Source organism: Equus quagga, chromosome 2, assembly GCF_021613505.1.
Source record: "Equus quagga isolate Etosha38 chromosome 2, UCLA_HA_Equagga_1.0, whole genome shotgun sequence".
Taxonomy (NCBI): domain Eukaryota; kingdom Metazoa; phylum Chordata; class Mammalia; order Perissodactyla; family Equidae; genus Equus; species Equus quagga.
In genome coordinates, this window is record NC_060268.1 from 30,259,779 (window position 1) to 30,282,450 (window position 22,672).

At 35.6% G+C, this 22,672-nt stretch overlaps 2 protein-coding genes across 2 annotated transcripts; both read left to right on the plus strand.

Annotated features, from left to right (window-relative positions):
* Positions 1-3,674: 3,674 nt before the first annotated feature.
* LOC124235924 (olfactory receptor 4F3/4F16/4F29-like) lies at positions 3,675-4,613 on the plus strand. The gene has a single exon (XM_046654465.1). It carries the CDS (start codon positions 3,675-3,677, stop codon positions 4,611-4,613), a length of 939 nt encoding a protein of 312 aa, XP_046510421.1.
* Positions 4,614-15,960: 11,347 nt separating this feature from the next.
* LOC124235921 (olfactory receptor 4F3/4F16/4F29-like) lies at positions 15,961-16,900 on the plus strand. Its single transcript, XM_046654462.1, is given in 2 exon segments — positions 15,961-16,392; positions 16,394-16,900. Coding segments are annotated over 2 exon segments (939 nt in total).
* Positions 16,901-22,672: the final 5,772 nt, after the last annotated feature.

The window sequence follows — 22,672 nt, forward strand, 5'->3', positions numbered from 1 at the left end:
GGCTGTGTATGCTTCATCTATTAACTTTATTTTATTTCTGTATATATTATTCTTTAAGCAAATCTTTCTATCTCACGACTTCAAATTTTGGGTGACTTCAAAATTTTTGTCTCTCGCTGTCATCTTTCTTGCCTGTCAATTCTTAAAGCTTTTATTGAATAAATGGCCCCTTGATTTTGCTGAACCTTTTACTAGCATGAAAACCTTGATGTATTTTGGTTCTTTTCCATTCCAGTCAGCAACTCTCTCTCCCTCTTTTCCTTAACTTGTAGTAAGAATATGTAGGGTTAAGTCTTTGCTCTGCGACTAGTAGCTGTGAAATCTTGGGTAGGTTAATTTATGTATGTGTTAAACGTTTATGAGTAGGATGAAATATTCTTCTGAGTGAAGTGGAATTACTATTTTTCCAGCTTTGAAATATAACTGACAGATAACGTTGTGTAATTTTAAGGTGTACAGTGTTTAGAAATCTTTTTATAAGTCTATAGCAGGAATGATTATTTTAAATCATGAAAAAATAATCATATATGCATATGTATTCAAAATAGCACTGGATTTGGAATCAGAAGCCTTGATTTTTTATTTCAAAATAAGTAACTCTGTGTATTTGGGTAAGTTACTAACTTCTCTGAACTTGAGATTTCTCACAATAAATGAAAATAATTCTGCTATTGGACATATCCACCCAACAGGTAATTATAGAAATCAAATATGTGAAAATACTTAGTAAATGTGTTACATACAAATAGTGTATTTTCCAGTTCTAAAATTCCATCATTAGTTCAGAAACATTTACTATATGGTGAAAAATATCTATATTTCATTCTTTGCCTGTACGAATGGTATGGAAGATGACTATGAATTACATCATGAAGCCTAGAAGATAAAAACTGTGTAAGTTCCCTGCTCTGCTGGCTGCTGTTGGAATTATTGCTCCTCTCTCTCTCTTAGTCTTTTCCTTTTACATGCTTCTTCTTGTTTCATAAAAGTTTATGAAGTTAAACCATGGACCATTATAAGCCTTGAGGTGAAGTTTCCCTACTTCCCAACTGGAAATTCATAGCAAGAATATCGGGCGTGATTGGGAAATGTGTTACTGCTCAGTTTTAAATTTGGAAACTTCCTATGATACTAGACTTAACGCAAAAAGATGGTAGACTGGAAAGACATGAGCTGTGGAAAATTATGGACCTGAAGAAATGATTTTATTTCAGAGAAGTGTTATTAACTAAACAATCAAGAAATCTTTGCTGGGCCAGCCCAGTGGCACAGTGGTTTAGTTCACACGTTCTGTTTTGGAGGCCCAGGTTTCGCCGACCTGGATCCTGGGTGCAGACCTATGCACCACTTGTCAGGTGTGTAGGATTGGCTGCAGATATTAGCTCAGGGCTAATCTTCTTCAAAAAAAAAGGAAAAAAAAGAAATCTTTGCTACTTATTTCATTTTGTATTTTAGGAAACACAAGAGCCAGAAGAAATAGTTTTATCCTCTTTAAATTTACAACGTATTTGGAGAGAGGGAAGCTATAAAATGAAAAGCATTGGAGAATTATCATTAGTAGCAAAGATTTGTTCTAAATAAGGGATCAGTTATTATCTCATCTCAGAATACCTTCCCCTCTTCTTTCAGTTTATTAAACTACTAATTTTCAAAAACTCATCACAAGTCCTTTCTCTTTTGTGAAGCTGTCTCTGAAGTTCCCAGTGGACTCTCGCGTGTCCTTTTTGGCCAACAGCAAACATTTAGATCCTCTCCTATGGCGCTATATATTGTAGGTTATTTTTATGTGGGGAATTATTATTTTTCTGTTAAAATTTAAATTTCTTGACTTCTGGGAATAAGAGAGAGGAGGGATTAATGTAAAGTGCAGTTACTAGGGAAATTTTCATGGAGCAAAGGGGATTTTGAATTACGTTTCAAGAATTAGCAGTGATTGGAAATGTTCTGTGTTGCACCATCCAATGCATGAGCAATAGCTACATGTGGTTACTAAGGAATCAAAATGTGGCTAGTGCAACTGAGAAAACAGATTTTTAATTTTGTTTAACAACCACATGTAACTAGTGGATAATGTTTTGGACTGAGCATATGCAGAATTTGACTTCTCTCTTCTCACTTTATTATTTTTCTAGTATGTAGAATCCAAAGCCATAGGTGGATTAGGAACCTAGATTCTCTGTCTATGACTGGTTGTTTGTCCATCACTGAACCACTATTTTTGGATTTGTAAATAATTAACTTAGACTACACAAACACTAACGAGATTTGTGGGATGAGAGTTTTATGACCAGGTTCACTCATCATGTACAACTGAGACGTGTGTATGTGTGCATATATAAACACACATATTAAAAGGCAAAGCTTTGGATTTCATTTTTTTGTATTAGTGAGTCTTTCTCTTTCAATTCCAGGTCTGAGGCTTTTTGTGCGTTCATGTACCCTTATTTTACAAGCCCGTTACTGTTTATGCTCCAACCTTTCTCTTTTCTCAACTCCAACTTTTAGTAGCATATCTAAGTATTATGAGAGCAGGAAGGTTTGAGACACAGAATTATTTGACCCACAGGCAACAGAATATAACTTCCATGTGGTAATAGTATTTCAGTGTTACCTGCAAAAACGAATAAGAACTAGAGAGATTCATGTGGTAACCCGGAATTAAGTTCAGGAAACAGATTTAGCATTGGATCTTAGACACTTGGGAGGTTTTAAACAGAGAGATGAGCAAAGAGGGATAAAAGTTGCTAAAGGAGATGAGGGGACTGGAGAGGCTCAATGGTTATATAACATCTCTGACATTAATGTGCATTTCTTCATCCCCAGCGAACTCTAAAAGCTTAGGAAGCCAATAGCTATAAACAACATTCACAAACCTCAGAGATTGTGAAGAATCTGGACAGATAAATCAAATTTGCTTCCTTGACTTCCTTGACTTCCTATAACTCCCCTCACCCCCATGCCAGCACTTCTGGGCCTTGTCCTGGCTACTGACTATGCTACTAGATAGTTCTCACTGATACTTCTGCGGGACGAGGCCAATATTTTGTCCCATTAATATCTATTCTACCCTTGCCTTGGTCCTTTCCTACTCTTGAGTCACCTCTATGCCCTATACCTGGTTCTCTTATTTTCACCTCTACTCTGTGAGATTTGTGTGAATTGCTAATGTGAAGGTAGGTAATGGTGAATGAATAACTACAAAAGATATATTGTGTGCCAGAGACGAGGTCAGGTTATGAAATGAGACAGCTTGAATGCCTGAAGAACTGCTCCATGAACAACGTAGAAACAGAACCAGTGAGTTCTGGCAAATGTCATTTCCACTTTGTCTTTCTTTTTCTCTTTGTGTTGCACTGTAGCACCTTCTCTGCCCCTACTAATCCTTGCTATGCATAATTACTATGTTTTCATATTTTCTCCATTCTTTTGTTTATAGATGACTAGTCCTGGAGGCCATGGTGATAGGAATATTGCATGCGGCAGTGACTCCACTAATTTAGATACCACAGATAAAATGCTTATGTAGCGATGATATGAATTGAGACGATATATAATCTTCACAGTGTGAATGTCCTTGAATAACTAATCAACATAATATAAAACATTATTAACCTTCTTTTTTTAATTTATTTTTTTGTTTTCCTTTATCTACAACCATTCCAGCTGATACATCAATGGACGGCGCAAATCACTCTGTGGTGGCAGAGTTTGTGTTCCTGGGACTCACCAATTCCTGGGAGATCCAACTTCTCCTCTTCGTGTTCTCCTCCACATTTTATGTGGCAAGCATGATGGGAAACTCCCTCATTATGCTCACTGTGATTTCTGACTCTCACTTACACTCCCCCATGTACTTTCTGTTGGCCAACCTCTCCTTCATTGACCTGGCTGTTTCTTCTGTCGTTTCTCCCAAGATGATTTATGACATTTTCAGGAAGCGTAAGGTCATCTCCTTTGGAGGTTGCATTGCTCAGATCTTCTTCCTCCATGCCATTGGTGGTGTGGAGATGGTGCTGCTCACAGCCATGGCCTTTGACAGATATGTTGCCATATGTAAACCCCTCCACTATTTGACTATTATGAGCCGAAAAATGTGCATTTTGCTTCTGGTTGCTGCATGGATAATTGGCTTGACCCACTCTGTGATTCAACTGTTTTTTGTTATAAAATTGCCATTTTGTGGCCCTAATGTGTTAGACAGCTTTTACTGTGACTTTCCTCGGTTCATAAAACTTGCCTGCACAGATACCTACAGGTTAGAGTTCATGGTCACAGCCAACAGTGGATTTATATCTCTGGGATCATTCTTCACATTGATTGTCTCCTATATTTTTATCCTGATCAGTATTCGAAAACTGTCTTCAAGTGCATCATCCAAGGCCCTCTCCACTTTGTCGACTCATGTCATGGTGGTGATTTTGTTCTTCGGTCCTTGCATCTTTGTTTATATCTGGCCTCACCCCACATCACATCTAGACAAATTCTTTGCTGTTTTTGATGCGATTTTCACTCCTTTTTTAAATTCAGTCATCTACACATTCAGGAACAAAGAAATGAAAGTGGCAATGAGGAAAATATGCCATCAATTTATTATTTTTAGCAGGATTTCGTAAAGGACAAAAGTAGTATGAAGTTTCATTACTGACTTGGAATAGCGTTAAATTTCTGTTATTTCAGTATCAGGAGTTTCCAAGTGCCTTACTAATATTTAGGTGTCCCACATTAAAACAGCGTAGTTCTTTTTAAAATCTTAACTGAGAAATTGTGTTACTGTGTATGGTTGGAGGAAGCCTGTGATGTGGTAAAGTGTCTCCTGGGGAAGCCCATTTGTTTGTCTCTCAGGAGTTATTACCTTGATGAATTTACTGTAGTCTAGACTTCAAATTTGAGTCTCTTTCAGTGTCAGAGTGGGTTATATAAGGGAATGCTGACTAACACTAAATAAATTGCGTATCAATTTAGAAAATGCCTGCTCCTCTCAATCTTTTCTTTCTGCCTTTCTGTCAGGTCTATATCTATGAAAAGACGGATTCCCCTACTGCGTAGTGACTGAAAATTTTCTGTACCATTGATGTAAATCTTTGTTAAAGGTCATTCTTTTTACTCTAAAGAAATAATTGCTTTTAGTGGACATCTAATCATTTGTTGGCCCCAATCATCAACCTCCTTCTTCTGGTAAATGTATCTTTCTCTTCAAGTAAACATGTGTTATGATTAGAAGATGACATGTAGGTCCCATCTCTCTTACCACCATTATTTATTCAAAGGTTGGGCTTCTGAACCAGGGTGCAGTAACATATCTCCTAGCCACAGTTGATCAGTACAGGTATGAACCTCTGACCAAGATGGGCCAAATCTGAGATTTTCCCCAAAAGATTGGATTTGAGAATAGAGAGAAAACAAACCTCAGCCTTGCTTTATGTAGATATGTAGAAACTTCTGGCAATAATATTTCCTGCTGTCAAAAATCAAATCTTGGATAATGAAAAAGGTATGTGAGAGAAGAAGATATAGGGTTTAAAGAGAGAAGTTTGGCAGTATTCATGTTCTTGGTCCAGCTGTCTGGGCATTCAGCTTCATTCTTGGCCTCAACTCAATATGCTTACTAGCTGAGCTAATAAATGAGCCAATACATTCACTCTCTTGCCTAAGTTTGTTAAAGTTGTTTAAGGAGTAATAATTACCTCTCCACTTTTAAGGAGACTATATTTTCAATTACTTCTGATGTAAAAATCCTTCATTATTTTCTTATTTCTTTAAGGAAATATTATTTTTTCTTAAAAAGAAAATATGCTTACTATGTAAAATTTATTGTAAACTTAGAGATTAAAAATAGAAATCACTCATAAAGTCACCATATGGAGATAATTATTAGTAATATCATGGTCTATTTATTTTTAGTGTTTTTCTATGCCTAAATATAAATATATATTTACAAAATCAGGATTTATGACGTCTACATTTTATTGTGTATTTTTGATAAATATTGTATTCTGAGAATTCTCTCACATTATAAAATTTTGTAGTACACAGCAATTAGATTGTCTTCAATTTTTTGCTCTGTCTTGAAAATTCTTGCATATACCTCTGTCTACCTTTCAGATTACTTCTTTTATAGATTGATATATTTAGAATTAATAATTAAAATACTATTATTTTAAGCTCTTTATTTTCATTATCCTTATTCTTCAGAACTTTTTACCTGCTTAAAAATATTCCATTACAGTACCTGTCACAAAGCACTGAATATGAGCATATTAAATACCTTTGTCCCTTTAAAAGACAAAAAAAGATAAAATCTTGCTTTAACTTTCTTCAATTTTTGTATGCTTGTGCTTTTTCACATGTTGTTATTAATCTGAATTCTTTGAATACGTGTGAGAAGAATCCAATGAAAACAAGCTGAAAATAACTAAAACAGAAAAGAAATATATAGTTTTCGTTTTGCAAGAGGAAAACATCTAGAGAGCTGTTGTATAACGATGTGAATATACTGAACACTACTGAACTGTGTGCTTAAAAAGGGAAGATGGTAAATTTTATGTTATGTGTGTTTTTTTTTACTACAATTAAAAATAAAAAAAATATTTTTAAAAAAGGAAGTACTGACTCAGGTTATTGGGATATCCAGTATTGTAGTCAGCCTCGAAGACTCAGGGATTCACTCAATTACACATTCTTAGATTTTACTCTCTCATTCACCTGCTTTCTCTTGCTCTTTTCTCTCTTTCTCTTTCTCCTCCCTTTCTATCTTTTGACTCTGTTTATCTCTGTACATTGGTCTTATTTTCTTTTTCTGCACCTGAATTTCTTTATGTATAGTTTGGGGAGAGGAGAGAGACTGCAAATAGCTCCAACTTTAAATCATCCCAGCAGAGCAATCTCATAGAAAATGGGAAAGTTTTCTTTCCCAGAATCCTTGTTAAAATACAATGAAAGGATCCTGACTGGCATTGTTTTTGTTTCATGCCAGGTCTGTATCACATACCCACCCCAGTGGACAGGGAACAAGATCCATCTGGTTGACAGCCTCCAAAGAACTACATGAATTTGAGGAAGAGCATTTTCCAAATAGGGTAGGTAGGGTACAGCCCTCAGTGAGAGGGGAAAAGTAATTCAGGGCAGACAAAAAAATTGTCACATCCTGTAGGTAGAATATTAATTTTGCCATATTGATTTACCAGTCCCAAATATATGTTAATGACACTAACTCCTTTATTATCATATTTGTGTCCAAAATGTTTTCCCCAATTTGTTTTCTTTTTAATTTTAGCTATCATATTCTTCAATTTTAAAGTTGTAGTTTTTGTGACTCAAACTCCATGAGGCTTTTAAATTGTGACTCCATAGTTTTATTCTTAGGAAGTACTTTTCCATTGCAATACCTAATAAATATTCACAAACATGTATTTCTAAAATAGATTATCCACCTGAAAATTATTTTAGGTGTAAAAAATAAGAGAGAATCTAAATTTTTCAAATTTTCTTAAATTTCCTCAGCACCAGTGAATACTCATTTCTGTTCTGATTTGTAACCTTTTTTTACTACGTTATTACATAAAATATGGTCCTTGTCTCTTCTGAGATCCAGACCCATATATAATACATCTTCTGACATCTCCTCTCAAACGTCTCATATGTCCTTTGACTGAATACATTCAAAACAGTCCTCATGATCATTGTTGAAAACTGTGTCTTCCTCCAATGTCATATTTTCCATCATCAAAACAACTAACCCAAGAGTAATCCTCTCCCTTATCACCCCCCGCTTCTATCTCTCTCTCAATTTTTTATTCATGCAGCAAATATCAAGTGCCAACTAAGTGCTAGACATTATTGTAGCTTTTGGAATACATCAGTAAATAAAACATAAAAAAAAAATTTCTACCATCGTAGAGTTTATATTCTAGTAGAGCTATCCAGAGAATAAATAATAAGCAAAGTAAATAAGCAAGTTTTAAAGTAAATTAAAAAGAAATGAGTGCAATAGCAATATAATAGAGTAGGCTAAGATGAATCAGAAACTCTAGAGTTGGGGGAGTAGCTTGCACTTCCAAGTAGGGTAGTCAGGATAGGTATCATCGGAAAGGTGTCATTGAGCAAAGGTTTGATATAGGTAAGTGAGTTAGCAACGCAGATATGCAGTGTGTTCAGGAAACAGAAAGAAGGCCAATGTGACTTTGTCAGTGTAAAAAGTTGGAGCGTAGTGGCAATGTGATTTTGTCAGTGTAAAAATGTTGAATAGTAGGAGAACATTCAAGGAAGTAAAGAGATGCCAAATAATGTAAGATTCTGTAGACCATTGTAAAGAATTTGGATTTTACTCTGAGGAAGTGGGGACCATTGATGGATTCAGAGCACAGAGGTGGCATGATATTACTTACACTTAAAATTATTCTTATATCTCATTGTCCTGCTAAGAATAGTCTGAGGGAGGTGGGGCAATGGTCCACACGATGATGTTAGTAATGTTTTTCAGAAATTAAGGAAGTGAGAGATGGTGATTTGGATAGCAATGCAGATGGTAAGATGTGGTGAGATTTTGAAGAGTTAGCTAACAGGATCTGCCAATTGGTAGGATATTGCATATGAGAGAAATGACTCCAAGTTTTTTGACTCAAGCTACTGGAAGGATGGATTTGTCATCACTTAAGATGGAAGAGCAGGTAAGAGCAGGAGTTCGATTTTGTGTAATTACATTTAAGATGCTTATTGGATAGCCAAATGAAAATGTAAAGTAGACATCTGGATAAGCAAGTCTGATATAAAAGGTAGAAATCTGAACAGCAGATTGACATGTAGATGTTACTTGAAGGGACAGTACTAGATGTGATATCCTAGAGATGAATACAGAGAGGAAAGACATGAGGTTTAAGACCTGAACCTTGGTATTCTCAAACATTAAGAGATCAGAAAGAGAGTGAATAATAATGAATGAAGACTAAGAAGGAACTGTCAGTGATACAGAAGAAAAAAGGATTGTGTGCTGCCTGGGAAGCCAAGTGCAGAAAATGTGTGTGAAGACCGGAGGAAATAACTGTGATTAAAAGATGAGAACTGAGGATAGATCATTGGATTTAGATACGAAGGTCATGGGAGAACTAAAAGACAAGTGTTAGTGCAGGTACTAGGGCCACATTTTGATTGGAGTGGATTTCAGAGAAAACAAGAGAGGAATTAGAAAAAGAGAGCAGAGACAACTCTTTTGAGGAATTTTCCTGCAATTGTCTTTAGAGAAGTAGCCAGAAAGGAAAGCTGGATTAAGAGATTTAAAGATGGGAGCTATAACACATGGTGAAAGCTGAGGAGAATGACACAATAGAGAGGGAAACATGGATGATATAGAAGAGAGAGGGGGAAAGCTGGAGTGGTTCTTGAGTGCACAGGAGTGGAGTGTGGGAGGGGGGTGGTGGTTATAATGAATGAGGTAAGGGTTTAGTTAGATCCTAGTTAGTTTGGTTTAGAAGGAAGAGAAGAGGACATATTTTTTCTTCTGCCATCTCAAGCTATAATTCTGTATCTATCTTCAAATTGATGTGGCATCTACTTTTCTTTGTTATGGTAGTTGTTCTTGCCTGATATTTTGATTTTGCCCTATGAAATAAAAGGGCAACATTGCACCTTTATTTTGTACTTTGACACAATTTGTGTCAAAGAGGTATGCCATAGAGAAGAACAGGAAAGAGTTTTTCACTTCTGACTTTAAAGTGAGACTGAGTTTTATTAGCCATATAATTTGATTTAATTCATAGATTGCAATTAGCCAGTGGTAACAATGCTTGTTCTGCAACGCTGTTCTGAGGATTCAGCAAAATAATATGCAAAAGGATTAATTTCCAAAATCACTTTATTTTCACATGTTAAAATGTTCTTTCTTCTGAAATAAAGCTCAAAAAATTATTTCCTCAAGGTTTTAAAAATACATTTCTACATTTTAAGTTGAATATGTTCTATTCAAATTATCATAAAATAACTAAAAATAGAAAGGTCATTTTAACTTTTCTGTGGAATGCATTTTCAATCACCACATATAGAGATTTAAAATAGTTCTATAATATGGCAATAATTCTCTTTGCCAAAATAAAATTACAAACATATTATTTGCTTTCATTAACAGTTTCTCTGTTGGCTATACTGGGATAACAGAAAAGATCATATGCAATAACTCCCCAGGCCAAGTGCTCAGTCTAGCAATCCCACATGTCTGCAGCATCAATTGATCACTCCCCTCTGGGGCTATAATTAGCTTCCACTCTTCACAACGGCACCATTTTATACAGTTATTTGTATGTGTCTGTAATGATCCTGAATAGGATCTGGTTGATTTTTTTGGAGAGCGTAACAGAATCTTTAGTGATGCTGATCTCTTATTTCCTTTTGGAAAACAGGTGGGTGAGGGGGATACAAATAGAAAGAAATCAGACATCAAAGTTTCTCTGTTCTAAGGATAGAGAAGATTTTTGTGATGTGATGAATTTTCTCAAGTCAGATCCACTTTATTACAGTAGTTTCTTAATTAAGTTTCTTCTCTCTTTTGTTCCTCCCTTCTAGGTTATCTATCACACTGACAGGTAAATCATCTTCCTTGAGCACTGGTCTTATCATTAACAGCTTGCTCCTAATTCTTTGCTCACCTTTATTTATTAACAACGCTTAGTCATCTTAAGGTAGAACCTTAGGTCAGATAAAACTTGTCTCAACTTTCTTTCTTATCTTACATTCCAGTACTCTCAAACAATTTCTATTCTCCAGGCAACCTGAACTATTCACCATTGTCCTCGAGAACCTTGAATTTACCTGTCATTTCTCCTGTTGTACCACCATGTTTGAAATAATCCTTCAAACTCTGTCTTTATATATTGTAACATTTACTATTTATAAAAGCTCAATGCCACATTTTCCACTTTGTATTCTCTGATCACCACAGCCGCAATTTTCTCCTTCCACTTGGCTCAGGCATTACTCAGTCTGTGATGTTCATCTCACTATGCCTGTTGGGTATTTACTTAAACTATTAGATAGGCATTGTCTTTCTAAGCCACGAACACAGAATAGATCCTGAGTAAATGCATTTTAATTAATAGAAAATTAAATAAGAAGGTATTGTAGAATAGAAATAAAGAGAGGTAGGACTACGTTGGCCTGAGTTGCCATCTTCATCCATAACTGATTGTTTGATGTGCATAAACTATATTTCTGTTTTCTATTTACACAGGGATAGCAACAGCTGTGGCTGAAGAATGCTAAGTAGATCTTGAAAAAATAGTAGTTTGGGAGCAAATGTCTTATTTCCTGAGAAGCAGGTATTTGTGGGTTTTCCTCCGCTTCCCAGGCAACTTTATGCAAATTTTTATCTGGATGAGCACAATCTTTGTAAATCCCAAGAAGCACCCCCTCTCTCATGCAGATGTCAATGACCAGTGTTATCTAAGGTGGTCAAGAAGGGCTTCTAAACAGTTTTTGTGAGAACTTATCCATGGCTTTGGCTGTTGGTAGAGCAGTGGTTGGGGTAAATGGCACAGTCTGACTTCTTATTTGTCAGAATGCAAACTTCTCACAAAACAAGCCCTGAGCAGTATCTCTACTTCAGGGCAAAAACATTCTATGGAAATGTTCCCAATGAAGCCTTTCAAGCTACTGGACATCAGCATAGACATGAAAACCTAATTTGAAATCAGCCCTACTTGATTATCTCAGAATAATGAAGTAAGAATTAAAGATTTTTTAACACTTGGAACTAAGAACTGGGACGTATAGCTTACTGGTCCTTACTTTGTGTTAGGTACCACTTATTGTGCCCCCACAATGTAGTAGATACTGTCTTAAGCATATATTACATGTATATCACCCAGTTCCCACCACAACCTACCAGGGAGGCATTGTTATCTCCTTTAACAAAGGAGGAAACTGAGGCTCTGAGAGCTTAAGTAACTTTCCCATACTCACATAGCAAGTGAGTAGTGGAGTCTGGATTCGAAAATAGGCCTAATAGACGTCAAAGCCTAAGCTACTCACAGCTCTATGTAAGCTTCTCAAATCAGAGGAGCAGATATAATTTATGGATGATTTACATTGGCATTGCATTATAAAAAAGCAATCTGTCTATTAATTATCATGTGTGAAATTCACAGAAATTGTGTGAGCTTGGCTGGGCAGCTACTGAAGGAGTTTCCATTTTGATCTGAGTCACTTGATTAGAGGTGGGAGTTGGATCTTCCTATTTACTTTTACCTGGTCTCTTCTGAACTTCTTCCCTCTGTCCTTGTATACTTTCATTGTTTTCTTTCTCTTCCTTTTATTTTCATAGTACCTTTATCTTCTAATTTCTCCTTTATGTGTGTCTTTCTCTCTGTTTTTGTTTTTTGTTTCTACTTCCTCTATTCCTTTTTCCTTTCTGTGTCTCAGATTATTTCCAAGATTCATGAGATTAAGTTGAATGTTGGATGTAGATTTGCAGAGGAGCGTTTCCTCCTATCCCCAAGCCAAACATATGTTGTAAAGGGTGGGATGCCTCTGGATAGAGACTATTACTTATGGTTACTATCAATTTGAGATGAGAAATATTCTTTTTATGCAGAATCTATTGGAAAAGATGGTGGAGAGAGGAGAGCATTGGAGTCCTGGCTCCTGGAGTGTGGAAGGGTTATTAACTAACCTCTCATTATGGAAATATTTACTGACTTTCATACCTAGTTATGAACTTTGGGTGATATACAAATGAAAATTTTAAAGCATTATGATTAATAGTCAAAAACTCTACAAATTACAGATCAAGGTATTTACTAACTCATATTAAAATGAGAGATCGCATTCCATCCTCTTCTTGAAATCCTTGACCTCATTAGATAACACTGGTCTTTCCTTTGAATTTGTATTCTTTTTCTTTCTCACATATTCAACGAATAATTTTCTCTACTCTTCATATGGCATATATTGTATACTATATAATATTGTAGCTATTTGATGTGCAATTTATGTCTTTCCCATAAGTTTATTAAGTTTGTGACTTAGAAAAGTTAGAAAGAAATAAAACCCTGACCATTATGGACTAGAACTCTCAAGAAAATCTTACTAAAATAATTGAGAACTAATATTGCCTTTTGAGGGGAGTAAAATATAGAGAGACAGAAACAATGGTGGGATAACAAGTATTCCATCAAATAGTTTACCATTGTTGTATCCTTCCAAATGAGCACCAAAATAAGAAGATTGATCAAAGTACAGCAGCAATGAATAATCTCATTTCTGTGTGCAGTTTACTTCTAAAATTTAATTGATCACTTTTTTTTGTATTGAGTTATGATTGTCATGCAAAATAATTTAGTGCAAATAATAAGTAGTTTGTCTCAATGCTGGTGTTTAGTGTCGGTTTTAACTCAGAAAATGATATTTTTAATTTCAATTTTTACTCTTCTTTCTTAGGTTATTTTCTACAGGATATGTACTTTCTGGATGAGGAATTCAGAGACTTGGGTTCTAGTCCTCAGTTCTGGCACTAGTGTGACCATGGGAAATTCAGTATACATTTTTTGAATCCCAAGTTTTTCATCTAAATAATGGTCAATCTGGACCAGGACATCCCTTAGATCAAATTGTCGGTATAATTTCACTGGCTACTTATGCTTCTCTTCACAAAACTTTTCATGTTTCTTCTTCAGTTGCAGTTGCTGAGTATTTCTCACCGTTTTCCCAGTCCCTCAGTCATTCACTCATGCATTTCATGCCACCAGTCTTCTTCATTCCATCTGTCCCTCCCGCAATCAGCAGCACACATAGTTCCCTCTTCTCCAGCCCAGGCTCACATGTCTGATGACTGAAGAACTTGAGGTTATAGAAAAGTGTGTATCTTGAGACTATGGACTGTAGGCTCAGGAGGTGACAGCAAAATAAATTGAATTAGTTGAGTATGGAGTCACTCAGCTAAGAAGTGGTGAGACAGAATTACGGTCAGATGACAGTGAAAGTTTCTGGAAGTTTTGGACCAGAGGGATGTGTTAGGATAGATAAGAGCATCATCTGAACATGTGTTTTTGTGAGAAGATTCTTCAGATTTCTGAAGTTGTGTCTACAAAAGGAGAAGAGTGTCAGTAACTTGTTCTTCTGCATCCTAGCACCTTCTAAGGGAATAGAAGTTTAGGAGCTGATTTCAGGTTCACTCCCTTATTGGAATTGACTCTGGTGGATATTTGGACACACAGAAATGGAATCCTCTCCATCCCCTCCATCCCTTGTCTACCTAAACAGACTGATATACTCAAAACTTAAAAGGCACCAACCCTCTAGTATCAGCTTTAGGTGCACATGATCAAGCCAACGTGAAAGCTCTCGTGCCCTCCTATAAAGTTACCAAAGTTTGATAGTCTTCTCATTTTATAAGGGGCTAAAAGCTTAAAAATATAAATGATTTTGGAGATACAACACACCTGAATCGATTTCAGACTCAGTAATTATATGATATCAAATTCAGAGCAAGTTACAATCAAGGAAAGCACTTCATACTGTAAAAGAATGGACATACCACAGGGCAGAAAAAAGGAATGTGTGAGTGAGGCTGAGGCAATGAAGAAGAAAAACAGCATTTCAAGGTTTCCAAGTGCTGATAAGCACCTTAATATGTTCAGACAAACAGAAGCTATTTGCAGGTTTATGTCACATCCTTTGTAGTGATAAAGGCATATAATTTAACAGAAATTAGGGTGGAATCCCAAATATTTATACATATAATAGGCCTGGATAAATCTTGCAGGGCCAACTGTGGGCTCCAGAGGGAACTTTATTGAGTACTGTGACCAGTAGAAAGATTTGTATGACTTTGTAGAACTTTTCAAATACAGGAAGATTCAGTGGATGAACCTGGAGGATATTATGGTAAGTGGAATAAGCCAGTCACAAAAAGACAAATACTGTATAATTCCACTTATATGAAGTATCTCAAGTAGTCAAACTCATAGAAACAGAAAGTAGAATGGTGGTTACCAGGGACTGGGGGGTGGAGGGGAAGGGAGTTGTTATTTAATGGGTGTAGAGTTTCAGCTCTGCAAGATGAAAAAGTTCTGGAGGTCTGTTTCACAGTGTGTACTGTGAATATTACTTACTAGCACTACTGAACTGTACACTTAGAAAGGATTAATATCATAAACTTTACATCGTGTGTTTTTTGCCTCAATAAACAAGTGGGCAGATTTAGAAGAGCAGTGAACCTCACGTAATATGATAAAAAGGACTAAAATTCTATCTTGATAAAGCGCATATATTCCCTCTTTTACTAGTCTTGTCTGGTTCTCATGTTTCATATTCTCCAGTTTCATTTATTTTATTCTCACTCTATATCCTATTCTACAGTTTGTTTCTTCATAATTCAGCCCCATCTGATGTTTCAGAAAACTCTCACTCCTAGATGGTGATCCATTTATTAATCTTAGTTTGCCCCTAACCCTACTATCTGAGTGTAAATTGTACTGAGAGAAGAATAAGAAAATGACCATAAAAGGGAGATGAAATGTGTTGACATGTGAAAGTAGGGTAAGATATAATATGCATTCATACCTAGTTTCCCTTTGGAAAACTTTGGGGGTAATTAAATAAATATATTTCCACATACTGTCTCTCTCCATTTAGGAGTGAGGATACTTTCTTAATTGTATGTTCTGTTTCTTGCTGCAGGCACCTGTGAAACTTCTGTTCTTGCCTATATTTCCTAACAATTTAACCAATTTTAGAATATGAGAGCTTTTGCTGAGAGTTCCAATCATGATATGATCCCTTGAGTTGTGCTTATATCACCATCATCATCATCATTATCATGATTTCGCAAATGTGAAGAGTTGAATAACCAGGTAGTTCTGGTTTGTAATGTGAACAGTGCAACATAAATAATTAATACACTATCATCCCTAATAATCACAATTTATTTTTCATTTTCTTAGTTCTCATGATTTCAGCCACAGCTAAGTTGGATTAATGGATGGAAGGAATTATTCCGTTGTGTCTGAGTTTGTGTTTCTGGGACTCACACATTCATGGGAGATCCAACTTCTCCTCCTGGTATTCTCTTCTGTGCTCTATGTGGCAAGCATGACTGGGAATATCCTCATTGTGTTTTCTGTGACCACTGATCCTCATTTACATTCCCCCATGTACTTCCTACTGGCCAGTCTCTCCTTCATTGACTTGGGAGCCTGCTCCACGACTTCCCCCAAGATGATTTACGACCTTTTCAGAAAGCACAAAGTCATCTCCTTTGGAGGTTGCATTGCTCAGATCTTCTTCATCCATGTCATTGGTGGTGTGGAGATGGTGCTGCTCACAGCCATGGCCTTTGACAGATATGTTGCCATATGTAAGCCTCTCCACTACCTGACCATTATGAGCCCACAAATGTGCATTTTTGTTTCTGGCTGCTGCCTGGGCCCTTGGCATTATTCATTCACTTTTTCAACTAGCATTTATTGTTAATTTACCCTTCTGTGGTCCTAATGTATTGGACAGCTTTTACTGTGACCTTCCTCGGCTCCTCAGACTGGCCTGTACAGATACCTACAGATTGCAGTTCATGGTCACTGTCAACAGTGGGTTCCTTTGTGTTGGCTCCTTCCTCATACTCCTCATCTCCTATGTCTTTATCCTGTTTACCGTTTGGAAGCATTCCTCAGGTGGTTCATCCAAAGCCCTCTCCACTTTGTCAGCTCACATCACTGTGGTAATTTTTTTCTTTGGTCCAACCATGTTTGTCTATACATGGCCACACCCCAATTCACAGATGGACAAATTTCTTGCTATTTTTGATGCTGTTCTCACTCCTTTTCTGAATCCAGTCATCTACACACTCAGGAATAAAGAGATGAAGGTAGCAATGAAGAGGTTTTTCACACCGTTAGTGAGTTTTAGAAAGATTTCATAAATGATGTTATAAGATCTTTACCCTGACCATTATGTAGCCTGTATCTGGAATTTTAGAATCATCTTCTTTAGTGTATCAGCTATTGATCTGGGTGTTACCACACTCCTAAAGAGTGTTCCACTTCCCTAAGAAGAATGAAGATTTGGACAAAATCTTAATTCGAAACTTACGTTAATTCATATAAATTTGAATATATATGTGTTAATTATAGTTCTTTCTTTGTAGTTGGTTTCTTTATCTTCTTTTTCTCTCAAGATTATCAGTTTATCATTGGCTTGCAATTTGTCCATATATGTTCTTATAATCTGCCTCTTGAGGTAACCAAGATGCTAATTATTCACTTTGTCATTGATAATCTTCACTTTTATTGATAATGGCTAATTTTCTTATTCCTTTTATGAGTTGGAAAACATCCATGCCTCATCCAAGTTCTTCAGGCATATTTTAAGCCATAAACTCTCATTTCATGATGAGGATAACATCATCAGCAGGAAAATTTTATGTTTAGATTCTTTTTCCAATAGTTAAAAACAATGTGATTTCAGAGCAGAGGAGTATGAATCTCTCCCTCTTCATTGTGTTCTGCCTTCTTGCCCCTATTTTTGCTATTCTTTCTCTTAGATAATTGTCTCATGATCACTCAGTATTTTTTCTTTTCATAATAAGAACCTCTCTTGGAAGAATTTTGAAAACCTTAATCTAACAACATCCACTGGTGTCCTTTTGTTCACATACATATGTATGTTCATGAAGCAGTGATTTATTCTTCCATTTATCTGTCGCCTAAAACTAATTTTTGCTTACTATATACATAGAATATTGCTTACTCTTTATCTGGAATTGTTTCTAGGAATACATGGAAGCACCCCACAATGTGTGGCCTGAAAGAGTTATAATTGGAGAGAGATATGAATCAAATATTTGCAACACAACTTGTATAAGTTTTTGTAGTGATTTGTAAAAATATAGACTAAGATTTCCAGTTCTAGCTAAATGTCATAAACCCAGCACAGCCTATTTTTCCCATTAATTACACCTAACCAATCTTGAAAATTTAGAGGAAAACTACCTGAGGCAAGAAAAACAAAGTAAGGAAAAGTTGGCATATTGCAGAGGGGAAGCAAAACTTGAAGAAGCAACCCATAAGCGAGTGAGTTTCTTAGTTTGTTTGTTTTTCTCTCATGGCTTTTACTTGTGAGCAGACTCCAGATGCAGGGCTATTGTTGCCATGATACAGGCTGAAAAAACTCTAAGAGAAAACCAAGCCTTCTGGCCAGGGAAGCGGGAAAAGTGGTCCTTTCAAGCTGGAAAGTGTGGGGGAATTACTTTTTATCCCCTCCTTTCTGTCTTTGCATCATCCTACAGCAGCCCTATTGCAGAACTATAGCAGTGGAGCAGGAAGCTAAAACACTAGGAGATACTCCATCTTTTTGGACAAAGGAACTGAGAGAGGACCCCTGTGTTCTGAAGAATGTAGAGGAAATTCCCATAACTTTTTTCTGCCTCTTTTTTCTTGCCACATTAGCCCAAGAACAAAACCTAGTTATGGAACTGCAGCTCAGAAGAATTCAGGCAGCTAAAACTCCAAGAGAAATTCCATATTTCTGGTCAGATGATGATAAAAAGGAGTCTTGCAAGTCAAAGAGTGTGTGAAGATTCTTGGAGATGAGAGTCCTGGAGGAAGAGACCCCCCTAAATCAGCATAGGCACCAGCACACATGCAGGGCTGGGTCCTGAGCTGTGCATGCTTGGGACAGATCCAAAGCAGCATAACAATCCCTTTGAATACTTATCTATGTTGTAAACTTCTACCAAAATCCCAGGCTAACCATGAGTGTGACATGAGGAGGGCAAGCTCAAAGCAGCAAAGTAAAGGCTTTGAAAGCAGAACTGACATTGGAACTACTGCCAGCAGAAGGTACAACCAAACTTATGGTCTGAACCTAACTTATTGCCTACTAAAAGAAGCAATCAGAAACAAAAAATTCTCCAGAGGATTTTAGTATTACCCAGAGTCTCAAAACATAATATTCAAAATGTCCAAGATAAAATCTAAAATAACCTGACATGCAAGAATCAGGAAAATGTGATCAATTCCCAAGGGAATGTTTTCAACCATTATTTCTTCAAATATTTTTTTCCATACTCATCTCTGTCTCCTCTTCTTCTGGGACTTCATGAAAGGAATGATAGGCTTTTTCAAAATGGTCCCCAGGTCACTAAAAATCTGTTCATTCCTTTTAAATCTTTTAAATCTCTGTTCTTCAGAGTGGGTATGTTTAACCTATGTTCTTCAGACTGGAGCATTTTTATTGATTTATCTTCAAGTTTGATGTCTCTTTCTTTTGTCATTTCTATCTGCTGTTGATCCCATCCTGTAAATTTTCATTTCAAATAATGAATTTTAAAATTCTAAAATTTCCATATCACTTTTTTTTAAAGATTGGCACCTGAACTATATGGTAGGTCCTTTACATTTTGCTTGAACTGGTAAAATATTAAATCTAAGTAGACTATGAAAGGTTAGGTATGTGTATTGTAACCTCTAGAGAACCACTAAACAGCTACAACAACAACAAAAAATAGATAAAGCCAAAAAGTCAATATAAAAATTTAAGTCAAATCGTAAAATATATTTAAATAATCCAGAAAGAGACAGGATCAGATAAAGTGAAGAACAAAAACAAAGGGACAAACAGAAAAAAGAAGAAAAGAAGATAAAATGGTATACCTAAGTGACCATGCTAATAATTTTGCTAAATGTAGAGCCCTACATACTAAGTAAAGACAAATATTATCAGATTAGGAAAAAAAAAATCTAAATATATTATAAGAAACCCACTTTATATATAAAGGCATGCATACATTAAAAGTAAAAGGATGGGGGCCAGCCTTAGTGGTTTAGCGGTTAAGTTTGGTGCACTCTGCTTCATCATTCTGGGTTCAGTTCATGGACCCAGTCCTATACCACTCAGCTATCAGTGGCCATGATGTGATGGTGGCTCACATACAAAAAAATAAAGGAAGATTGGCAACAGATGTTATACCAGGGCGAATCTTCCTCAGCCAAAAAAAAAAAAAAAGAATTAACAAAATATAGAAGGATGGAAAATATACCATGCAAATACTAATCAAAAGAAAATGGGAGTGATTATATTAATAACTAACAAAGTAGACTTCAGAATAAAGAAAGTTACTAAGGATTAAGATTGACATTGTGTAATTGGTAAATGGTCAATTCCTCAAGAAGGCATAAAAATCATAAATGTATATGCATTCAATCATAGAGGTGCAAAATACATGAGATAAAATATAAAAACTTATAGAATTGAAAAGAGAGGTAAACTTATCCACACTCACACTTGGAGACTTAGACAACTCTCAGTAACTGATAGAAAAAGGATACAGAAAAATCAGGAAACAGAGCCCTATATAACACCACAAGCTAGTTTGATCCAATAATCATTTATAGAATAGTCTACCCAATGACAGCAGAATATACTCTTTTTTTTACAAGTGTGCACAGAGTATTCATAAAGACAGATCACATTCTGGAGCGTAAGGCAAACTTTACAAAAGTTAAAAAAATTGAAATAATACAAAATAATTCTCCGACAATAACATAATTAATATGATTTATTTATTTATTTTTGGTGAAGAAGATTGGCCCTGGGCTAACACCTGTTGCCAATCTTCCTCTTTTTGCTTGAGGAAGACTGCCACTGAGCTAATATCTGTGCCAATCTTCCTCTATTTTGTATGTGGGATGCCACCACAGAACGGCTTGATGAGCACTGTGTAGGTTCACGCCTGGGATCTGAACCCATGAACTTCTGGCTGCTGAAGCAGAGCATGCGAACTCAATCACTGTAACACCAGGCTGGCGACAATGTAATTTATTTTTATATATTGAAAGCAAATAAAATGAAATCTGGAGAATCTCCAAGTATTTGAAATTAAACAACATACTTAAATAATACAAGGGTCAAAAAAAGAAGTCATAAGGGAGATTAGAGACTATATGTGCTGAATGAAAAAGAAAATACACATCGAAATTAGTGTAATTCAACTAGAGGAAGGATTAGAGAAAAGTTCACATTATTAGCTGCCAATATTGGAAAATAAGGAAGTTATTAAACCAATACTCTAATATTTCACCTTAAGAAATTAAAAAAAGAAGAGCAAATTAAATACAGATAAGCAGAAGAAAGGAAACAATAATAATAATAATTGAAAAAATCTTGAAAACAGAATAATCTATAAAATAATAATATTGAAACCAAAAGGAGATTTTTTTGGAACACATCAATAAATTGAAAATCCTCTGACCAGACTAACCACAGAAAAAAAAGAGAGAGAAGACTAAATAATCATTATCAGAAATGAAAGATGTGACTTCAGTATGTACTCTAGACACTTCAACAAGATAATAATGAGATTCTATAAGTAACTTATACCCCTAAATTTAACAAGTTAAATGAAATGTTCAATTCTTGAAAGATAGAAAACACCCAAGTTGACTCAAGAAAAAATAAATAACTCGAATGATTTTATATTAGTTAAAGAAATTGAACTCAGTTAAAAACCTTCCAACAAAAAACTCTCTTTAGGTGATTTCACCAGCAAATTCTATCAAACATTTAGGGAAAAAATTCTATCAATTTTACACAATCTTTCTTGGAAAATAGTAAAGGAGGGAGCACTTTCCAACACAATATATGAGATCATCATCCCTCTGATATCAAAACTGTACAAAGACCTTACAAGAAAAGAAACTACAGACCGGGATCTACCATGAACATAGGCACAAAAATGCTCAACAAAATATAAGAAAATCAAAATCTGACACTTACAAACACAATAAAAGCATCATAACCTAGTGGGTTTATACTAGGAATAAGAGGCTGGGCCAACATTTAAGTATCAATTTGACAAACTAAAGAAGTAACTACAAGTTTGTCTTAATAGATGCAGAAAAAACATTTGACAAAATTAAATTTGATTCATGACAAAAATTCTCAGCAAACAAGGAATAGTAGGGAATTTTCTTAGTCTGATTAAGGACATCAACAAAAACCTACAGCTAACATCATACTCAATGGTGAAAGACTGAATGCTTTCATTCTAAGATTGAGAATAAAGCAAAGATGTGTATCCTTACCACTCCTATTATAATCACCAAGTCCTGCCAGTGAAATAATTCAAGAGAAAGAAGAGCATACAGTTTTGAAAGGAAGAAATAAAATTGTCTCCATGTGCCAAAGACATGATTTTATATAGAGTAAATTCTAAGGAATCTGTAAGACAAGCTCCAAAAACTTATAAGTGAGTTCAGCAAGGCCGCAGGCTTCGAGTCAACATATAAAATTCAATTGTATTTCTATATACTGGAAATGCACAGTTGGAAACCAAAAATAAATTTTTAAAGATGCTAGTTATGATAGCACTTATAAACATGAAACCTAAGTATAAATATGACAAAATTTGTATGCTACTAATTACAAAACATTGATGCAATAAATCAAAGACAATGTAAATAAATCATAAATTGGAGGACTCAGTATTGTTAATAAGGCAATTCTTGACAAATCGACCCACAGATTCCACAAAATCACGTTAGATACATCATCATATTTTTAAAGATGTCAACAAATTGATTCCAAAATTTGTATGGAAATGCAAAAGAACTAGAATAGTCAAAAACAATTTGAAAAATGAGAACAAAGTTGAACCGCAAGACATACACGTAGATCAGTGTAACAGAAAAAATGA

Bases quoted from the DNA above. Each gene is read 5' to 3' on its own strand.
- LOC124235924 (XM_046654465.1), top strand. From the start codon at position 3,675: ATGGACGGCGCAAATCACTCTGTGGTGGCAGAGTTTGTGTTCCTGGGA.